Here is a 21,056-nt window from a genome sequence, read left to right on the forward strand (position 1 = left end):
ACCGTTGAATGTCCTGGAAGAAAACCAGATTGATATTTATAAAACAACGAATTTTCAAAAAAATAATTATAGATATGTTTGAAAATAACACGTTCAAATACCTTACCAACAGTAGACAAGAGAGAAATTGGTCGGTAATTTAAGGGAGAATGTCTATCACCTTTTTTGAATAATGGCATAACTTTTGCAAGTTTCCACAACTTAGGATAAACACCAGCAGACAGTGAAATATTAAATAGTAACTCAAGAGGTTTACAAATAGTATGGCAAACATTCTTTAACATGTAATGGCTTATTTCGTCCTGGCCCGAGGCTTTGCCGAGTTTCAGTATTTGTAGGACATCCATAATTTCAGTGTAATTTAATCTAATTGAATCAAAAGTTTTATTGGTTTTCGGCGCAATATCCGGAACCCGAACATTACGTTCGTTAATACGAGTTATGCTACAGAAATATTCATTTAATAAGTTGGATTTACCTTCATCACTACTAAGTTTATTCTCAGTAACTGGATTTACTAGAGTTGGTATAGTCTTTGATGTACCACTAGATTTCATCAAATGTTTAATTAATCTCCAATACGCTTTAGGATCAGAAGAAAAATAATCGTCAATGATGCCATGGACATTTTCATAAAAATCTAAACGACTATACTTTTTCATATTATTTACCTTATTACGCTGACTTTTAAACTTTTGAATGTCATGAAGACAATTTGATTTCCTAGCAATTTTATGTAACCTATCCCGATTTCTTGTATTTTTTCTTAAATCCGAAGTCATCCAAGGTTTGTCGTTTGGCCTGATTATAACTTCCTTAGTAGGTATACACATGGTAGCAAATTCTATAAATACATTAGTAAAGGTTTCACAAGCAATATACACTGATTCACAGCTTAGAAAAGACCCGTTCCAGTCGTACTGTGATATAAGATTATTTAACTTTACAAAATCGGCTCTTTTATATAACCAGACCTTACAGAAGGCCAAACTTTCTGAAATTTCTCTTGATGATAGACTGTAATAATATGCAGATGTGCAATAGTGGTTATAATATTCCTAAGGTTGCTGTTACTCAAAATGGAAACGGGAATATACTGTCAAAATTACATCATATAAGGCCCTTACAGAAGACCAAATTTTCTGAAATTTCACAAGATGGTACATGTGCTATTGGGCTTTAAAAAGTTTTGAAGGTCAACCTTGCTGTTACTTTAAAATAGAACAGGGCATAAACTGTAAAAACTTATTGTAAATGGTCCTTTAAGAACAGTCAATGATAACGTTTGCTTTTGCTAGGTGCTAATACAGGAGATATACTGTCAGACATACAGCGGGGCCCTTGCTGACCTGTCAGTAATCTATAGCTAGTTTGCAATAAAATATGTTTAAATCAAGTGAAATGTATTGAAAACCTTATACAAACCAGTAGTTTTAGGATCATGGTTATTTGCCTTCAGCATGCTTAGATTGAGGATTATTAGGTTTGTTACAAAAAAGTACCTTGACCCACATTCAAGGTCACAGATGTTAAATTTGTGAAGAACTTTTAAACTACTACTGAATGACCAAATATTCATGCTTGATGCTATTTAGCAAGAAGTGAGCCTCGATAAAGTGTTATGAAATTTGTTCCAATCAGAAGTGGAAGAAAGCAGAGTTCTGGCTCACTTTCTCCCGTTGGATTAACATGGGGAAATGGTATCCTCCGAAGAGTATCCCCCCTAAGGGTGGATACCTGATGACGTCAAAGGATTTTTCGCTTTGTTGTTAAAATGTTGTTTTTTGTGATATATGAATAAATAAATCAAGATGATATCAATGCAAGTGTATTTAATTGTCTCTGTCAATAGAACGGACGGGGATCAGAGACCCATCCCGTGTCCAGCCGTACAACATAAAGCCAAAAGGCCCGGTCACACAGCCCTCCACGGGCGTATCGCGGCCGAATCACGGCCAAAAAATTCTGCCCGTGAAGCAGACGCTGTTGGACGCTTTGAGGTCGCGATAAAGACGCGATACAGCCGTACTTTACCCGTCGTTACACGCGGTAAGAAATTCACACGCGGTTGGCCGCGCGAAAAAGTTTTGGGCTGCCCAAAAATTTAGACCGCGGGTAATCGGGGGCGGTACACGTGGTACACACGCGGTAAAGACGCGGTACAGACGCGGAACGAACGTGCTAGGACGTGCTACGGCCGCGGTTAAGACGTGGTTACACGCGGTAGGACGCGAAATTTTAGCGGGTAATCGCGGGTGGAGCACGGTCATAGCACGTTTGTTCCGCGTCTGTACCGCGTTGTTATCACGTGCATTAGCGTGTGTACCGCGTGTAAACACGGACAAACGCCTTTCTCCGCGTAAACAGCGCGCCCCAATACCGGCCTAATCACGTTCAATTGCGTCTTGTACACGTCCCAAATACGATTGTCCACGGCCTAATCGCGTCCGTACAACGTCTGATTTTAGGTATATAAAAAGCGCGATTTGCCGAGCATTCGTCAGTTGTGCTCCAGACGTCAAGGGGTGAACATGGATCCCCGTCACCGTAATGACCTCGTCTTGCNAATCGCGAAATTTTACCCGCGATACAGACGCGAAAGGCTGTGTGACCGGGCCTTGACATGGACAATATTTACATTACCGAGAGTCATCTACCACCCGTGGTATGGTTTCGAGACGATCTGTATCAGGTTGTACGCCCTTTCCCATAAAACGAGGTCTTGAAATGAGACCTTTCTAGAGTAGTTAAATTTACTCTCCTACAAATCAGTTACATCTAATACACGTTTCCATAAGATGAATAGATCCATGGTTCACATATAGACCCAATATAATTGTATTTTGCTGATCACTCGCGACGCTGTGAATGTAGGTCAAGCGGCTGTGAGAGTTTCCATTATAGGGGAAACGTACACATAAATGCACCATAGAGAACAGTTTCGCGCTTGGATTCACAATACCAACTGTAACTCTCATAACTGTTTATGCTACTGTGTGCGCTATAGCCAACTCATCACTATCATATAGCTAATTAATCGGCTTTCTTTTATATATTTTGAATATGTCAGACATGGTTTCGTTCTATATATTGTTCTTTTTTAGGACACCTGAGCTTTGCTCAAGTGACCTATTCTGATCGCTTTTCGTCTGTCGTCATGCGTAAACTTTTTGCATTTTCGATTTCTTCTGGTCAGAATCATCCTTGGTAGATGAGGCTACAAAATTGTAAAATTGAGATACCTACCCCAGCTCCAGGGGCCAGGGCGGGGCCCCAAAGGGAGAGTTAACCAATATTTCAAAAATCTTATACTCCAGACTCAGAGGTGCTATAGTCAATTTCTCTGCATTGATGGAAAAATCATCAGGGGCTTTATTTAAATTGTAAATTTCAGTACCCCACGGCCATCTGTTCTCCCTTGGGGAGGGGGTAAAATTTACTATAGTTTATATTGGGAAATAACACTTTTGGGTATAAATCTTACTTGGTGACTGAGAATCATCCTTGAAGGAAGATGGTATCAAATTGTAAAATTGAGATTCCTGCCCCAACCCTAGGGGCCAGGCGCCCAAAGGGAAAATTAACCAATTTCAAAAATCTTCTTCTCCAGACTCAGAGGTTTAAATTGTAAATTCAAGTACCCCAGAGCTATCCGTTCTCCCTTGGGGAGGGGGTAAAGTTAACTACAGTTTATATAAGGGAAATAACACTTTCAGGTATATTTTGGCAATTTTCAGTAGGAAACTAATCTTACCTGGTGAGAATCATCCTTGGAGGAAGATGGTATCAATGTTAAAATAGGGGCTCCTACCCCAACCCCAGGGGCCAGACTCAGACTCAGACTCAGATGTAGTACATTCTGTCAGGGGCTTTATCTATTTTTCAGTTTTATTATCCCCAGGCCATCCCTTCTCCTTTGAGAATGGGGTAAAATTTATTATAGTTTATATAGGGAAATAACACTTTTGGGTATATTTTGTCCATTTTCAGCAGGAAATTATTCAAACTTGGTTGGAATGATTATAATGCCAGATGGCAAATAGGAAGTATGAGAAAATAAGATCCTGCCCCATCCCCAGGGACTGGAGTGGTGGGGCCCAAATGGGGATTATGGTTAATAGTTAAAAAAATCTTCTTCATCAGACTCAGACGTTTTACTGTTCATGGATAGAAATTACCTTACCTAAATTACCATTACCTAAATTGTAAATTTAGTTATCACCCAGGTCAACTGCTCTCCCTTGGGGAGAGGGTATAATTTTCAATAGCAAAATAATTTATTTGAATAGTTTTTAAAGTTCTTTTCCTTTGGTGACATGACAAGTATTGTATTTCACTTTGTTTACATGTTGTTTTCCACATTTTGTACATCTCAACAATGAAATTGAGTTACTAGTACCTATAATATTACTCAGGTGACCGCGAAGGCCCTTGGGCCTCTTGTTGGAATTACAGTCATAACTTCATACATGTTTCACATAAGAGGCTAATAAACCAAGTGCAAAGTCAAGGTCATATGTAAAGGTCAAAGGTCAAAGTGATGTATCTCAGTGGTCCTTAGGCATATAGTGACAAAACTTCATTGTACACCAGACTAAATGTTACCCTTGTATGTCTACAGTGTTATTACTGATGGTAATCATGGTGTTGTTAAATGGTTATAAATATATGAAAAAGAAATCATTTTGTAACAAAGGTAACTTGAACTACATGTGATGCAAAAGAAGTGTGAAAGATCTGGGTAGTATATGTACTATGTACAAATAGTGGTTCTGTCAGTCAGCTGAATTATGGTAAAGCACCTTAAGACCCTTCCATCTATGAAGAGTATTTGATTCTACCATATCTGGATCTTGAGAAGAAGATTTTCGAAATTTTAGTCAATTTGACCCTTTTTGGCCCCACCCATCAGCCCCTGGGGGTCAATCAGGGCTGACATGTGCATACCATCAAACTGCTATCCAATACTGATAATGCTAATCAAGTTTGAATTAATTCCGATGTAAATTAAACAAATGTTGGTCCAAAATGTGATTTCCCTATAAAAACTATAGTAAAATTTATCGCCTCCCCAGGGGGAAACGTGAGACTCCAGGGTCATGAAATTCACAATTTTGGTAAAGCACCTTAAGACCCTTCTATCTAAGAAGAGTATTTGATTCTAACATATCTGGATCTTGAGAAGAAGATTTTTGAAATTTCAGTCAATTTGACCCTTTCAGGCCCCTGGGGGCTGGAGACCATATAATTCACAAATTTTGTTGACCTTTGGCCATGGAAGGTTTCTCCAAAATTTCATTGAAATTGGTTCAGGGGTTTTGGAGAAGGAGTGGAAAAAGTAAATTGTTTACCGACGCACGACGCACGATGCACGACGCCGGACAAAAGGCGATTGCAAAAATCCAAAGCCTTTACCCAATTCAGCCCATCCAAGACCTGGCCACCTGAGCTTCCCACAGGTATAGCACAAGTCTAAGGTAGATAAGTACATACATAAACAGAAGAGAGAGTTTTTATGTCGTAAAAGATAGCTTTATTGTTCATTAGTGGCAGGAGAACAAGAGTTTGTCATATCATAGACGAGACAAGATCCTGAAGTTACAGGCAATACTGATAGGTAGTAGTCATCATCAAACAAGGTCACAGTGACCTAAATAGGACCATAATGACCTACATACATAAATATTTAACAGTAGTGACTTGCATACATAATAGATTAGACCACAGTGGCCTACATACATTATAAATAGGACCACAGTGACCTACATACATTATAAATAGGACCACAGTGACCTACATACATTATAAATAGGACCACAGTGACCTACATACATTATAAATAGGGCCACAGTGACCTACATACATTATAAATAGGACCACAGTGACCTACATACATTATAAATAGGACCACAGTGACCTACATACATTATAAATAGGGCCACAGTGACCTACATACATTATAAATAGGGCCACAGTGACCTACATACATTATAAATAGGACTAGTTACCTACATACATTATAAATAGGGCCAGTGACCTACATACATTATAAATAGGACCACAGTGACCTGCATACATTATAGATAGGACCACAGTGACCTACATACATTATAAATAGGGCCAGTGACCTACATGCATTATAGATAGGACCAGTGACCTACATACATTATAAATAGGGCCACACAGTGACCTACATACATTATAAATATGACCAGTGACCTACATACATAACAATTACGAAATGGTGACCTAGTTATGTTGAATATCTGATATGAAGATGTCTGAATATATTGTTTTAGTGACTTACACACAAATAAATCAATCATACAAGATCACAGTGACCTACAAAATAGAAAAAAAAACACGTACATCTGATTCTGAACGTTAGATTGCAAAGTCAGAATAATTATACAAAGCAAGTATTGTTTTTTTTACAATGAGCATGGTTACCGAGTCCTAGTGGCTGAACATAGATTTTAAAATTTCTTTTAGAAATGACTTTTAAATACATGTATAATATATATATATATAGGTATCACAGAAAATATCACAGTTTGGTTCAATTTAAAACATTCACATATAAGTAGTAAATATAAATAGTACACTTGAAATATTGTTCATTCATTTTATTCATTCATTCATTCATTCTCTCAATCAATCAATCAATCAGTCACAAGATGCCCATATCACTGGCTATATATAACACATTATATGTTGGTTAATTTTATTTATCTGAGTAATTTGACGGCTCTTGTTCCTAGCAATCCACATACCAAATATTATCATAGACCTGATGCTTCATCAGAGGTCGACACATTTGACCCCATGCTTCAATGTAGGTCAAGGTCATGAAACAAGCTTGAAAGCCCTTCGCTCTCACAAGCTACATGTTATATATCATGACTCTAGGCCTTACAGTTCTGAAGGAGAATACTTAAAAACAAAACAAAATTGACGACAGACGACAGATGCTTCATTATCACATAAACTCAGGCACACTTCTTATATACACATAAGTCTGGCTAACATAAACAATAAATTTACAAAAGAATATTTGTCATGGAATTCCCCATATCTAACCAAGATGAGCATATATCAAATAAAAGAGTTGATCAATAATTTAGGTAAAGTGTTTATGCATATTTTACGAAGAAACAGTCACTCATATTAGCACTCCAATACAAACAAACTGAAAGTTTCTGAGGAAAACTTCAAATCTGAACATTTTACGGTGAAAGACATCAATAATGTATTCACTGAGTGGGTTATACCTTATGGAGACTCCCCGGTCAGAAGTTTATGTCAGCGACTTACTGATTCAAACTGATTCAAACGAAAGCAGCTGATTGGATTTCAGCTATATTTAGCATGGAACATCCTTTGGATCCGGTGAAGAAGTCATTTCTTTCCTTGTCTCAGTTTCCGCAGGGAAAAAATAGGCTAGCTTGATTTTTTACCCGGAGAAACTTTCAGCGGGGGGCAAAGAAGTGGCTGTTACACTGGAAATCAAATGTTGTTCAGAAAGATGTGCCCTAAAAGGGGTTAATCTTCAAAAGACTACACCTTAAGTCTTGGCAAAGGGATTTTGACCTTATTTGGCATGGAGCATTCTGGGCTATGGAAGTTCAATGTTGTCAAAAGATATTTACACATTGCCCCTTCAAAATTGAGGAATGGGGCCCAAAAGGGGAAATAATGGGTTAATCTTTTTACGTTAATATTGCTAACGTCATTCAATAGGCAACTGGTAACAAGTTGTAGATACCTATAAACAGATTTTAGATATCTATAAATAACTTTTATATATATATATTTTTTCTAAATATATATGTATAGATTAATGTAAACAATTGTCAATATATATATAAACAGATTGCATATTTATGAAAAATATTACAGATAACTATAAGCAAATTTCAGTTGTTCTTTTATTCTGAAACAAGACTTCTGTAAATAAGTAATAGATATGTGTATATTTGTAAACAAACTGTAGGTCACAGTGTATCTGCAGTAGCTGATATCTGTGAGAGATGTTTCTTTGTAATTCCAGTTGTTAGTCTTGAGCATATCGGGCAATAATACCACAGTAATTAATAACTTAAAAAATTCTGTGCTTTTCAGTATAATTTCAAAAGATATGTTGAAATCTGTATGGAGAAATACTAAATACATCACATACTTATTGCACACGCTCAGATACCTAGATAGAAAAGATCTCATCCCTATTATTTCTTATGGAAGATGTTAAGTCAGTACTATCAGGCTATCATCAGGGGCCTGTGGTATCAGGCTATCACCAGGGGCCAGTGCTACATCAGGTTATCATCAAGGGCCTGTGCTATCATACTATCATCAGATCCCTGTGGTATTATAGGTGAGCATCAAGGGCCTGTGCTATATCAGGTTATCATCAGATCCCTGTGGTATTATAGGTAAGCATCAAGGGCTTTTAGTATTAGCTTAGCATCAGATGCCTGTTCGGTATTAGGCTAGTAGCTAGGGCGTGTGGTGTTAGGCTAGCATCAGGGGCCTGTGTTATTAGGCTAAAATCAGATGTCTGTGATATTAGGCTAGCCTCAAAGGCCTGTGCTGTTAGGCTACCATCAGGGACCTGTGGTATAACGGGTTAGCATCAGAGGCCTATTGAATTAGCCTATCAGCAGGGGCTTATGATATTAGGCAAAGATCACATGCCTGTGCTATTAAGCTGGCATTTACTGAGCTAGATGCACAAAATTATACAATATTCATCAACATTTTCTATATCAAATATCACTGCAGTTCTGAGTTTGGCTTCAATATTCAAGGGTGACAAAGAAATCTCAATATTCCTGGTTACAGTAAGTCACATCGCTCTCATTTCCCATGGTTGTTGGTGATTGTTGGTAATTGCGATGAAAGACAAACTTAAATCATCATTGCTCCATCTATGGCCTATACCCATGTCAGTCTTTGACAGATAAGGAATGTCCGGGGGACGCACGTCCACTGCCATTCATGCCAGGCACACTAAGATGAGATTGTGATTTAACACGTTTCCGTAGCGTACTCTCCACCCCGCTCTTTCCTCCCCTCAGAGTGGTTGCCGTCTCTGATCTGTCGATTGGACTTCCCAAGATGCTCTGGGCTTCCTCAGTCGTAACCTCCTGCCAATGGAAGCCATATTTAAGTTTCACAAATATATAAAAAAAGGAAATAAGTGATTTAAAGCAATATTGTGAAAACACATATTTTCCAAAATTTAGATTACTTATACTCCAGTATTATACGTGACTAAAGCAATTTTGAAAGACAACTTTTTGACTTTCAGTGAAAAGTTACGGGAGGACCATTCTTAAATGGAATCGTGTTTAGGTCAAGGTTAAACATTCAGTAAAACTCTTCAATTAACTTTAAATTTTTACTTTCACTCTTAAGATAACCTTCAGCTACATGTAGGAAAAATTGTGACATTGATTGGGTTGAAGGATATTCATTTATACCATACTTACACAAAAGCACAACTATTCATAGAAAACCTTGTTTCATTTTCCACTTACATTACCTTATTCATAATACTGTATTGCAAAAATTCTTTATGACATGAAAATAGAACAAGGTTTAATACACTGTACAACATAAAATGGTAAATTATGAATTAAATCTATTCTTCAGAATTATAACTTTAATGGCATTGCAGTACTTCATCAGAAGAGCATGATAAATAGAAACTGTAGTTGATCATTCCTTTTCAACAATATTAAATAGAAACTGAAAAAGGGAGACAACACTTGTACGAAAATTGAATATAATGTGTATCACAAGGGGAGACAACACCTGTTAAAACATTTTATATGATATGTGTCACAAGAGGAGACAACTCCTGTACAAATGTTTCTTATAATATTATCACAAGAGGAGACAACTCCTGTGCAAATATTTCTTCTAATATTATCACAAGGGGAGACAACACCTGTACAAATGTTTCATATGATATCACAAGGGGAGACAACACCTGTACAAATATTTGAAATAATATACCACAAGAGGAGACAACACCTGTTCAAATATTTGAAATAATATGTATCACAAGGGGAGACAACACCTGTACAAATATTTTAAATGTATACATATCACAAGGGAGAAAACATCTCTAAATTGAATAATAATAAATTGAAGCTCTTAAACTCTTTCATTACCATTTATGCCATAGAGCATCAGTTGAACGGTTTGATCATACCTGGGGTTTATGAAAAATACAACATCTAATACTGTAAAGCACTCCCATGTTTGTATTGCGACGAGGCGTACGTTTACAATGTCAATATGGTGGGTCACAATATGACACAATACAATGCTACCTACTTGGACAGTCTAATCCTCAACGCCACTACCGACAGAAAAATACAAATCACATTTAATACCAAGATGTCTAAAGGGTATGTGTTTCACTTATTCTTAATACATTTTATTTTTTGTAAAGACATAATAAAAATTTGGATCTGTCTTAACCTTTGGTACTTATTTTCAGGATCCAGGTTCTTCAACATCTGAGCAATGTTTGAACTTTAATATACTTATTCTTGAAAAGGTATAGCAACACTCAAGTTTTAAAAGCTTGAGAAACCTTAAGAAAATGACAAAAAAAAGTTTGACAATTTTGATCCAGTCTGACACAATGATATTTAAGATATCGAAAATATTTACAGCTAGAAAAAAGATTCTGTAAAAAAATATTGGGTTTTGTAAGCTGGTAATAAAATTTCTAAGTTCCTAGAAAAAGAATATGAAACAATTCTTAATACCCAGTATATATTATATTCATGTTGATCTGTCTTGCTATGGTTTATATTTCGATAATCATCTATTGTATAAATTATATTTATCATTACTATTAGCAAGTATAGAAGAATTTGATCAGTAAGATACTATAACAGTTTTCAAAAAAGAATCAGATCAAATTATCCTGAACAAAATGTATGCTTAGTTAGAAAGTGTGGTGGCATTATCAGGACAAAGTACAGACAGAACTATTATATATCATAAAGGACAAAGGACAGACACTACTGGTAAAAAAGGACAAAGGACAGACAGAACTAGTATATATCATAAAGGACATAGGACAGACACTACTGATAAGAAAGGACAAAGGACAGACAACAAATATAAAGGACAAAGGACAGACACTACTGGATGAGGATGAGGGACAGACACTGATATAGCAGACAAAGGACAGATATCACTGTTTTAAAAGACAATGGATAGACAATACTGCTATAAAGGACATGGGACAGACAGCATTCTTAAAGGACACAGGACAGACACTACTGTTATAAAAGACAACGAGCATATGCTGCTCTTACAAGCACAACGGACAGACAAAAAAGTAAACAAGAATTCCACGGGAGTGGATGTGTCGCCTGCTCAGCGCTTTTAGTAAGAAACGTGTTTTGGCTTGAGTTATCACTTAAACAGATATGCCAAAATGCTGAAAGTTGAAACTCGAGAAAAAACCCGTAATATATGTTAAACATTATTGCTTCTAGCATTACCGTACAAAATTTGAAAGGAATTGATTAAAAAATAAAAAGATCATTTACTACACAATACCCTTATTTGCCAATAAAAAGGGCATAACTTGTCCGAGCTATATTGGTATGAAGTATGTGTACCAAGTTTGAGTTCAATCAACCCAAGAGATCTCAAGTTAACGAACGGAAACCTTGTTTCGGACGACGCAAACGCACCAACGCCGACAAAGTAATACCTATATGTCTCCTTGCGCTGCAGGCGACACAAAAAGACAGCGGACAGACATTACAGTATAAAGGACAAAGGACAGACATAACTGTTTTTTTAAGGACAAAAGACAAACACTTCTGTTATCATAGGACAAAGTACAAAATTCTAAATCTAGTTATCGTTTCTAAGGACTATTGACAGAAATATATTTTTGGTATATGAATTCTGCAAATTGTACTTCTATAAGGCAACAGGTCAAACATGCATTACAGCTGTAAAGGAATATAAACAGACACATGATATACAGATGTACAGGACAGACACTACAGCCAGGACAAAGGACAGACTGTATATATAGGTAAAGATGATGTATACTGCTACCTAACAAAGGCGGATATAGTAGACACTATAGCTGTAAAGGACAAAGGACAGACACTGCAGCCAGGACAACGGACAGACACTCTTGTTGAAAAGACAGGACAGATCCATGATGTATCAGCCGTACTAGAGCTGTTGACTGCTCTTTGCTGTGTGTATCACCACTCAATATAACAGGGCTATGATCACCAGCAGGGATTGTTCTAAGACTAGAAATGTAAAGGACTAAACCTATTCAGAGAATAGTACTTCAGACAACATCGGGACCCGTTCATATGGAGCACTCACCGAGACACTAGCAGTACTGGTGAGCAGCTTGAATTTGAAACGTAAACATTAAATTACATAATCCTTGTTGTGTTACCTTATACAGGAAAACTCTTAGTTACTGCTCAGGTAAACACTTCACTATTGCTTATGTTGACTTAAAAAGTTAAATTACCTGTATAACAGTTTCTTATCCTTAACAACAAAATTTGCCTTTTTTTTTTACTTTTTCAAAATCAAATTGTATGTGACTAAAATAAAATCCTTTCTTCATCAGAAATTGACGCCCCAATATACACCTTAGGTTTAAAACACTTAAATGCTTTGTTGTTCATAGTTCGTTGGTTAGGTTAGGTTTACCTGTCTGATGTAACCGAGTAGATAATACAGTCATGTAGTTGTACTTTTATACATGGAAAAGAGACAAAGGCTTCTAGAAAATTAGTTACGCCTACTAGAAATTAGTTACGTCTCCTAGAAAACAGACTAAGGTTTCTAGGAATCTGGTTATATTACTGAGGAAATTCATTCCAAATTCCAGGAGCATGCAGTTATTTTTTTTTTGAGTTCAAGTATATAAGTATGGTTATTGAATTGAAAGAAATATTAAATTGATAATTAAAATGCAATTTTCCTGTAAATTTTAATATAACATGCAAAGAAATATTGAGACTGTTAAATCAGAAACTTTATTCATATCATGCAGTTAGAAATAAAAATGAAACCATATTTGAAAACTTTGTTTGGTTAAAATAATGCCACAGTTCTTTTTGTATATTTATGGTAAGTTCTAAATATTTTGTTTTTTTTATCACTTATATTAATGCCCCATATAATTATTCTGAATAAAGCAGGTCAGGAGTATTTCCCCTTTTTGGGGACAAATATGATAAAATAAATTATTTATCTCATAATTTCAAATAATAATTACAAAATAAAATAGAAAAGTGTATCTCATTGTAAATTTCTGAAAAAGGAATGTCTTTAGATAGAGTGCTATTCATGTTATTTAATCATAAGTTTTATTTAAAATGAAATATATTCATTGTTACCAGTTCCTTTTAATACATTTGTTTGTTTCAGGATTTCAATCCTAAAATTCTTTTGGTGCAAAAATTCAAAATAATAAAACTTTTAATCAACCTTACTCAAAAACGTCACAACAAAATATAACTGAAATTGTAATAACTCTTCATTGCCTTCCTTATTTCTGGTATAATGTCATCCCTTCATCTGAAAAAAACATACTGTTAGCTGTTCACATTACCCATGTCCCTTAGCCTCTAGTCACAACTGGTTTTCCCTTGGGAAAATATTGTTCAGTAGGTTTTGTAAGAAATCTTCCCCGTGAAACTTACCCCTTCATCCTATTTGTGTGCATGCGTAAGAAATAAAATCCATGGGTTAGATCTGTACCAGTCCGGTACAATTCTGGTGCGAAACAATAGAGGTCAGTAAGCTTAGAATGGCGTTAATTGTTTTGAGTTTTTTTATTTATTTTTTCATCCAAATTATGGTGAGATTGACCTTTGACCTTTATAAGGGTTCCAAACCTTAATGGAGTTTTGCAGGGAAACCAGTGTGTGAGTACCTGTTGTTGAAGAATGTGTGAATGTGTGAAAGACTGAAGAGGACTGCCAGACAGACAAATGCTGATTGAAGGGATGAGACAGAATTTGGGCACAGTAAGAAAAAAATACAGTAGATTGAAAAACAAGAAAAAATGGCTTACAAGGATGAGACAGAAGACAGATTAGAGAAGAGAAAAAGAATGAAAGAGAAAAGAAAAAAGATGAGAGGATAAAAGGATAATGAGAAAAGGATTAAAGATGATAGAAGGAGGATGAAATGAAAGAAAAAGATGAGAATGAGAGAACAGAAAGGTTATGGGGGAAAAAAGCGTCCGAGGGAGGATAGAGCGATAGCGTGCGAGTAACAAGAACAGATATCGAGGGCTAAGATTATAAAATCTCTTCATCAGATTTTTGTACCCAAAATGGCTTCACAATGAATATTACCTCTGTAGGTTTAAAGTTGTTTTAACAAAATCCAGAAAACAGCTTTTGCGACAGTAAATTTGAATTAAAGATTCATTGTGTGAACATCACATTAGGATGTGATTTTTAATGTGGATAAAAAAACTTTAGATCTGAAATCTTATATTAACTTCCTTTGTAAAAAAATGTTTTTGGGATTGGATATGATGTGTGTTAAAAAGACTGGTTTCCATGCAAAACCACAAAGGTCAAGGTAGTCCTCAAGGTCATCATCACCAAGGTCATCTGGACATGCACTGTTACAGAGATGAAGTAAAGCCGGCACCGTTTTAAACCTACCTTCAAGGTCGCCTCACGCTGGAATGTGTGATTTACCCATACATATAACACATACATAACAACATTTACCTGACACAAGCTCACATAATAAATTACTGTTCTACGCATAGATAAACATGGACAGGTGATTTAACACAAAAATGATGTCTGCAGCTACCTGGTTGTGAATATATAATACATAAATGTATATGCGACTAACTTAAAGTGGCTGTTCTAAAGATTAAACATTCAATTAATTTCTAAACATAAATGTCTGTAAGCATTTATACCCTACATGTTTACTGAGCACTTACCGACTCTCTATAAAAACAAGAGAAACATTAGATTACATTGAGTACTGAACACAGTACAGTAAACAAAGGGTGTCCGCTGTGTTATTTATCATATTGGATTCATCACCATCGTTTTGTTTGTGTTTTTTCGAAATATCTTATTTCCCCAGCCAAATGATTTATAAATATGCATAAATAAACTATTATTTCTATGTTATTTTTTTGTTTTGGATGGCCAAGTGGTTTAGGCCTCTGACATTTTGCCACCACTGGGTCGTGGGTTCGAGACCTACGTGGGGCAGTCGCAAGGTACGGGCCGGTTGGTCGATGTTTTTGTCTCCGGGAACTACGACTTTCCTCCACCAACATTGATCATAAAAGTAAAATACTAAATAAAACGAACTGGTACAAGCTGCCCAGGTACTAAATCCATTCACCCCTAAAATCACATTTGAACCTTACCAAAATTAAAAACATGGCAAGTCCAGTTTAAACATGTAGGGGTGAATGAGTTAAACCCTGTATAAAGTATGTGTCACGGAAGTCCAACATTTAACATAGGTGTTCAAAGGGAGATAACATCATTTCATCTGACAAACGGACAGACATGGTCCCCTTTTTCATAGCAAGGCACAAATAAATTTAAACAAATATGACGTTAACTTCATTACCCAAAGGTTCAGCAGGGGGGGTTTTGTAAAAAGGAAAAAACTGATTTAAGAAATTTCTGAATATATATATTTCAAATACAATCTAGCTAGATCTACTAAACTTCCTGTAAAGCAGCCTATATATATGGGTATATATAAATATATAGTTGTCAAATCTGACTCAGCAAGCATGCACACCGTCTAAGGTACACTCCATTCTAGGCTAATAAAACAATCAATCTGATCTGTGATACCATTGAAGTATTTTATATCAGCTCAAAACTTTCTTTTAAAAAAAGCACTATAACACTAAAGAAACGTCTGCGTGAGCTCACCCAAAGATTCCAAAAATATAAGACAAAAGCACAGTATGTCTTATTTGAAAGGATTCTATTTATAACATCCAATAGAAGCCCAGGAAGCCATCCTACTAGAGAAATGTGAGAATAAACCACTAGCTCTATACACCCTGCCTTACTCACACCCGTGGGTTAGAGCATGAGGCTCCGCACACTTTGGGAGCTACAACTAGTCGGAGCCTCGTTCTGACTTAGTTGACCAGTTGAACCGTGAACACTAGTGATCCCTCCATTTTGTACCGAGCCAACACTTGGGTGCCTCCGGACAGGAAGTCCTGGAACTGACCCCCGGTCAGATTCTGAACCAGTCGATCCTGGCTACAACGAATTGATCATCCAAATACTCCATTCATTTGTAACTTACTTTGACCTTTCTTTGGTGTTGGGGTAAAATTGACGAGGCTCACTGGAGGTTTCCTCATCTACACCTCTGGTTCTTACATATTCAGATTATTGTCTTAAAATTTAATGAGCAAGTAGTTGACTTGCTCAAGTTTCATTTTTTTATAGATCAAAGTGGGTTTTTTTCTGGGTTTTTTTCTTCAAAAGTTAAATTTGAATTACACTCTAGAATATTTCATCAATGCACATGCAACTACTTTTGCAATCAAAGTTACCTGTTTTATGTCATATCATAGTTACCTGTCCTTTGTCATCAAAATTACTTCCTCTTTGTCATCAAAGTTACCTGTTTTATGTTATGTCATACATGTTACCTGTCCTTTGTCATCAAAGTTACCTGTTGTTTGTCATGTCATAAATGTTACCTGTTGTTTGTCTTATCATAAAAGTTACCTGTCCTTTGTCATAAAGTTACCTGTTGTTTGTCTTAGCATAAAGTTACCTGTCTTTTGTCATCAAAGTGACCAGTATTATGTCATCAAATTCATGTTATATTTTATCCTTGTACAGTGTAACATTATAAAGGAAAATAAATTTCATAAAATGCCAGTAAAAAATGATATTTAGAACATCACTAAGGCACTTGCAACAATGTCAGCTAAAAATAGAAACTGTTGTCCTACTTTTGTATAAAAAAATCTGCTAAACATCATGCAAATTTAAAACATGCTGCAAACATATTTAATGAATCCATTCTGAGCTAGAAATCTACTCAACATTCTAATCATTCCCTTTCACCCATATTCTATCTTTCAGTATGACTACAGGTGCAACACGCCTTCATGCACTGCCTACTTGGTAAGAACCCCTAAAGAATTGTGTGAATTATAAAATATTTGTTAAAATGTTGATAGATGAATTGATTGGTTTTACGTCCGCTTCACTACCCAGTAGTTCGGTTATCCAGCAGACGGTAAAAAATATATATATATATATACAAGTGGGGCTTGTACCAATTAACATTAGGACCAATTTGATTGGCTGAGACACTTACCCGCCATCTTACTCCGTCGGAGAGTGAGAAGGTATACGCTGCTATAGATCCCTCGGGGATGGATGGAAGATGGAACTCATTTGATGGTATCTCATAGTTTTCAATGGCTTCAAGTCTCTTTTTCAGCATTTTTTGGTGTTTAGTGACTGAAAGTAAACCCATTATTTGTTAAAAATGACTTTTCTGAGATTATCAAATTTGTTTGGACAGTAACACCATGAAAACAAGATTATATAGATAACACTTTATGTTCCGACCTACTAATAAAATGGCAGAGGCATATTTAGTGGAGACTGATTGAAGAGGCATTTTGTCAAAATATACCTGATTGAAGAGGAACACATTTTATATAGAATTATGCAATGAGTACCTGGACGCTTTGTTGGATCGTCCGGAGGCTGGAAAGTTCGTCTAAATCCAGCCCAGTAGGGCAACAATTCCTTGAACACCATTAGTTGTGGCTCGTCAAATATACTAGCCATCACATCTTTTCCTGCGAGGTACCTCTGAGCCGCCCTGATAGCCTTGTCCTGCGTTGCGGCAGTAACATCAATCTGAAAGAGAGGCAAGATCGCTTACATCCATTTTCACTACAATCACCAAATCAAGTCCCCTGGGTGCTTAGAAAATAAAGTGTCATTTAAAGACTGCCTTTTAAGAGATATTTTCAAAACAAAATAGTTTAAAGTTTTATGTAACATGCATATCTCCATTTTCATATCTAATTATTAATATAAAGGTCATCATTTTCAAAATCACTGTAGACCATAAGGGACTCATCCAGATCAATGCATGGTAGAGTCTACTAATGTTACATAGGGGTAAAAGGGTTAAAAAAAGAAACTGAATTCCACACAAGAAATCGTATCATAGCATTTGGAACAAAGAGTAATGAAGCCCGAGTTTCCTCTGGCCCTGACACCAGACTTAAGACATTTTGACAGATAGATGTCTGGTGTGAAGATTACCGGACGGCCTCTTTTTGTTGATTAGTCACTCCAATGACCTACAAAAATGGCATTCCCTCAGGTGGGAAATTTTGAACGAATGAAAACCTAGGACTTGACTGACGGAATTTAGCAGCTGTTGGCAATAATAAGAGCAGATTCGGGTCAATAAATAATTTTTTGTTGTCAGCACCTCAAAACTCTCCGACACCAAATGGTGTCGGAGAATGCTACATTTTCTTATAGAAGTGCACTCTGGCCCCACACCAGACATCTATCTGTCAAAATGTCTAAAGTCTGGTGTCAGGTCCAGAGGAAACTCGGGCTTAGTGTAATGGTACTATGTATTTGACGCAAAGTGTCAGAAACACGGCATTTAAGACGATATGTCAGTACTACAGCATACCAGACAAAGAGTTGGTACCATAGAAAGTGAGACAAACTAATTACACTTAAACACACAAACACAAGAAGTTAAATATGAAGGAACTCTGGTAAATTTCACACCTGTTAACGTAGAGGCAAGGGCAGGTAACTCTTTGTGGTTTTATTGTAGGATTCATGATCTCCTTATGCTTTTACCGGAAATGTTGTTGCTATAGTTACCTGAAGTGCTGGACTGACAATGGCATCCAGGAAACAATCCATGATAGACTGGACTTTCCTCCGGAGAGATTCTTCATCCGAGTAGGCATGGCTACCGTCCTGTAAACAAAATTAAATCGGTCTGATTTCTGTATTAATTTTTACAACAATTTTGCATTTAAATCAAGAAAAGTATTTTTCAATATTCATTCTTAAGCTAAAATACACAGACCACAGAATAGTAACATTCAAATACACAATATTATTATTAAATTTAGTGAAATCTCATGGATCTTTAGAAGTTATTTCAAGATTTTAATATATTTTACCCTTGAAAGTGAATCAATTTCAATCCATCAAGCTATAAGGAGAAATTATTATCCAAGCACGGTACTAACAATTTTTTTATAACCCTAGACCTCTTAGTTAAGCAGAAGTTATTTAAATATTTGATCGCTGATCTTAATTATGAGACGTTGCAAACTGAACAGGAAGCACTATGTCTAGGTATATACTGTACTATGTGGCTTCGTCAAATGTCTGCCTTTCACAGGTTTTCGTATCATTTAGGGTTCAGTTTAGACAGGTTTACATTCTACCACATGTTACTCAAACATATCTGACCTTGAACTTTTGAACTTCAATGTAGAAGAAAAGATCTTTGTCGAGGAGGGGGGCATTTTCCTCCTCGCCGTGTTTCTGTAGATATTTATAGAAGTAGAGCATGGTCAGAGTCAGGTGACCAGCGGCTGACGATTTGAGCGCCTTGAAAAATTCCTCTCGGTCATCTTTGGTTGGCTGTGCACGTCCAGTCTGAAAGGGACAAAGGCCCAATGAACATACTACAAGGAAACGATTTACAATTTGGATTCCGATAAAATTTCAGAAATCACTTTCTGGAAACAAATTTAAGGACTGATAATTTAAATTAAAATCCCTGCTTATTTCATTGGAAATAGTTTATATCTGAATTTTTGTTGTAAACAAAACATTGTATTTCAATATAACAATTTCTTCTGATGTCCAAGTGTGCAGACAAAAGACTTCTTAATGACAAGGACTTGAAAGAGAATGTGAAATGGCAGAGATTCTCAAAATTTCGGTGTGTTTTTTTTGTGGTTAAGTACATCACAGAATCATGTAAATGTTTCACCTATTTTTTTTGAAAATTCATTTAACATCAAGGAAAAACAGAAACATATTTCGACACTATGGTCAATTTTGCATGCATTTGAAAAAAATATGTTTATACTAATATCTTAATTATTGAAATTTCATAAATATGGCTTAGCCATATTAATATCTAATAATAAATGATCTTATTAATATGCAAGTTATGTGAAAAATACACATGCATGCAGCACGAATATGTATAATTATTCACACTGAAGAACAATCTTGTCGCCACCGTAATGTAAGAGCAAATATGTGGGCCTGGAAATGAACAGTTATAATATACTATACATGTATGTTTTTTCTAAGGAACAACAAATTGCAGACTTTGAATTTATTTAAATCTTATGTACAAATTAGTTATACAAATTGTACTGTGTTACTTTTATAACACTAGGTTACTTTCTAATTAACCCTAATATACTGCGTATGTATGGAGGTATGTATTTATTTTGTAATATTTAAAATACCACTAGAATCCTGAGGTACAGTGTAGTTCGCAATTGTTTAGTTTCTCCCTAATAACGACAATTTTGGAAATAATATTTTTCAAGTTTAAAACTGACACAACTAAGAAAGAAAAAAAAATTGTGAGCAAAAAAAAATCAACCATATTTTGTTTGTTTGGTCATTTTTTTCATGGATTTGATTTTTGAATTAAGGATTAAATGAAGTTCCATGAAAAATGAGGCATGACTTAGTCTCACATATCGCCAATAGTATTGTATTATTGGGGAGAAACTATACCTGTAGTCCTATAAAAGCAGTGCAAGGTCGTCCTAAACGGTCCGACAACCGAATCAACCTATCAGCGACACGTATTTTATATCAAATGTTTTGAGGACAGAAAACTTGTGATGATTGATACTATCTCATGTCATTTGTGTGGAAATCATGCAAAAGACTGAAAAGAGAAAGTTTATCAAACTTGACCAAACCCTAGTAGCTTGAGACACTGTTGCGTGTATCTAC

At 35.9% G+C, this 21,056-nt stretch overlaps 1 protein-coding gene across 10 annotated transcripts in view; it reads right to left on the reverse strand.

Annotated features, from left to right (window-relative positions):
- Window positions 1-6,604: 6,604 nt before the first annotated feature.
- LOC110455726 overlaps window positions 6,605-21,056 on the reverse strand; it is a 73,988-nt gene continuing 59,536 nt past the window's right edge. For 6 of the 10 annotated variants that reach the window (XM_021506048.1, XM_021506045.1, XM_021506044.1 and 3 more), the window contains 6 exons: window positions 19,536-19,724; window positions 18,933-19,031; window positions 17,750-17,933; window positions 17,380-17,525; window positions 14,703-14,720; window positions 6,605-9,146 (listed from right to left, as the gene is read on the reverse strand). In XM_021506048.1, the coding sequence (XP_021361723.1) occupies window positions 8,946-9,146; window positions 14,703-14,720; window positions 17,380-17,525; window positions 17,750-17,933; window positions 18,933-19,031; window positions 19,536-19,724 (837 nt within the window). In that variant the 3' untranslated portion in view covers window positions 6,605-8,945. Of the gene's footprint in view, window positions 9,147-14,702; window positions 14,721-14,995; window positions 15,003-16,106; window positions 16,302-17,379; window positions 17,526-17,749; window positions 17,934-18,932; window positions 19,032-19,535; window positions 19,725-21,056 lie in introns of all 10 variants that reach the window. The other 4 variants (XM_021506053.1, XM_021506046.1, XM_021506051.1 and 1 more) reach the window with 3 other exon arrangements.

Source organism: Mizuhopecten yessoensis, unplaced genomic scaffold, assembly GCF_002113885.1.
Source record: "Mizuhopecten yessoensis strain PY_sf001 unplaced genomic scaffold, ASM211388v2 scaffold8365, whole genome shotgun sequence".
NCBI classification, from domain to species: Eukaryota; Metazoa; Mollusca; class Bivalvia; order Pectinida; family Pectinidae; genus Mizuhopecten; species Mizuhopecten yessoensis.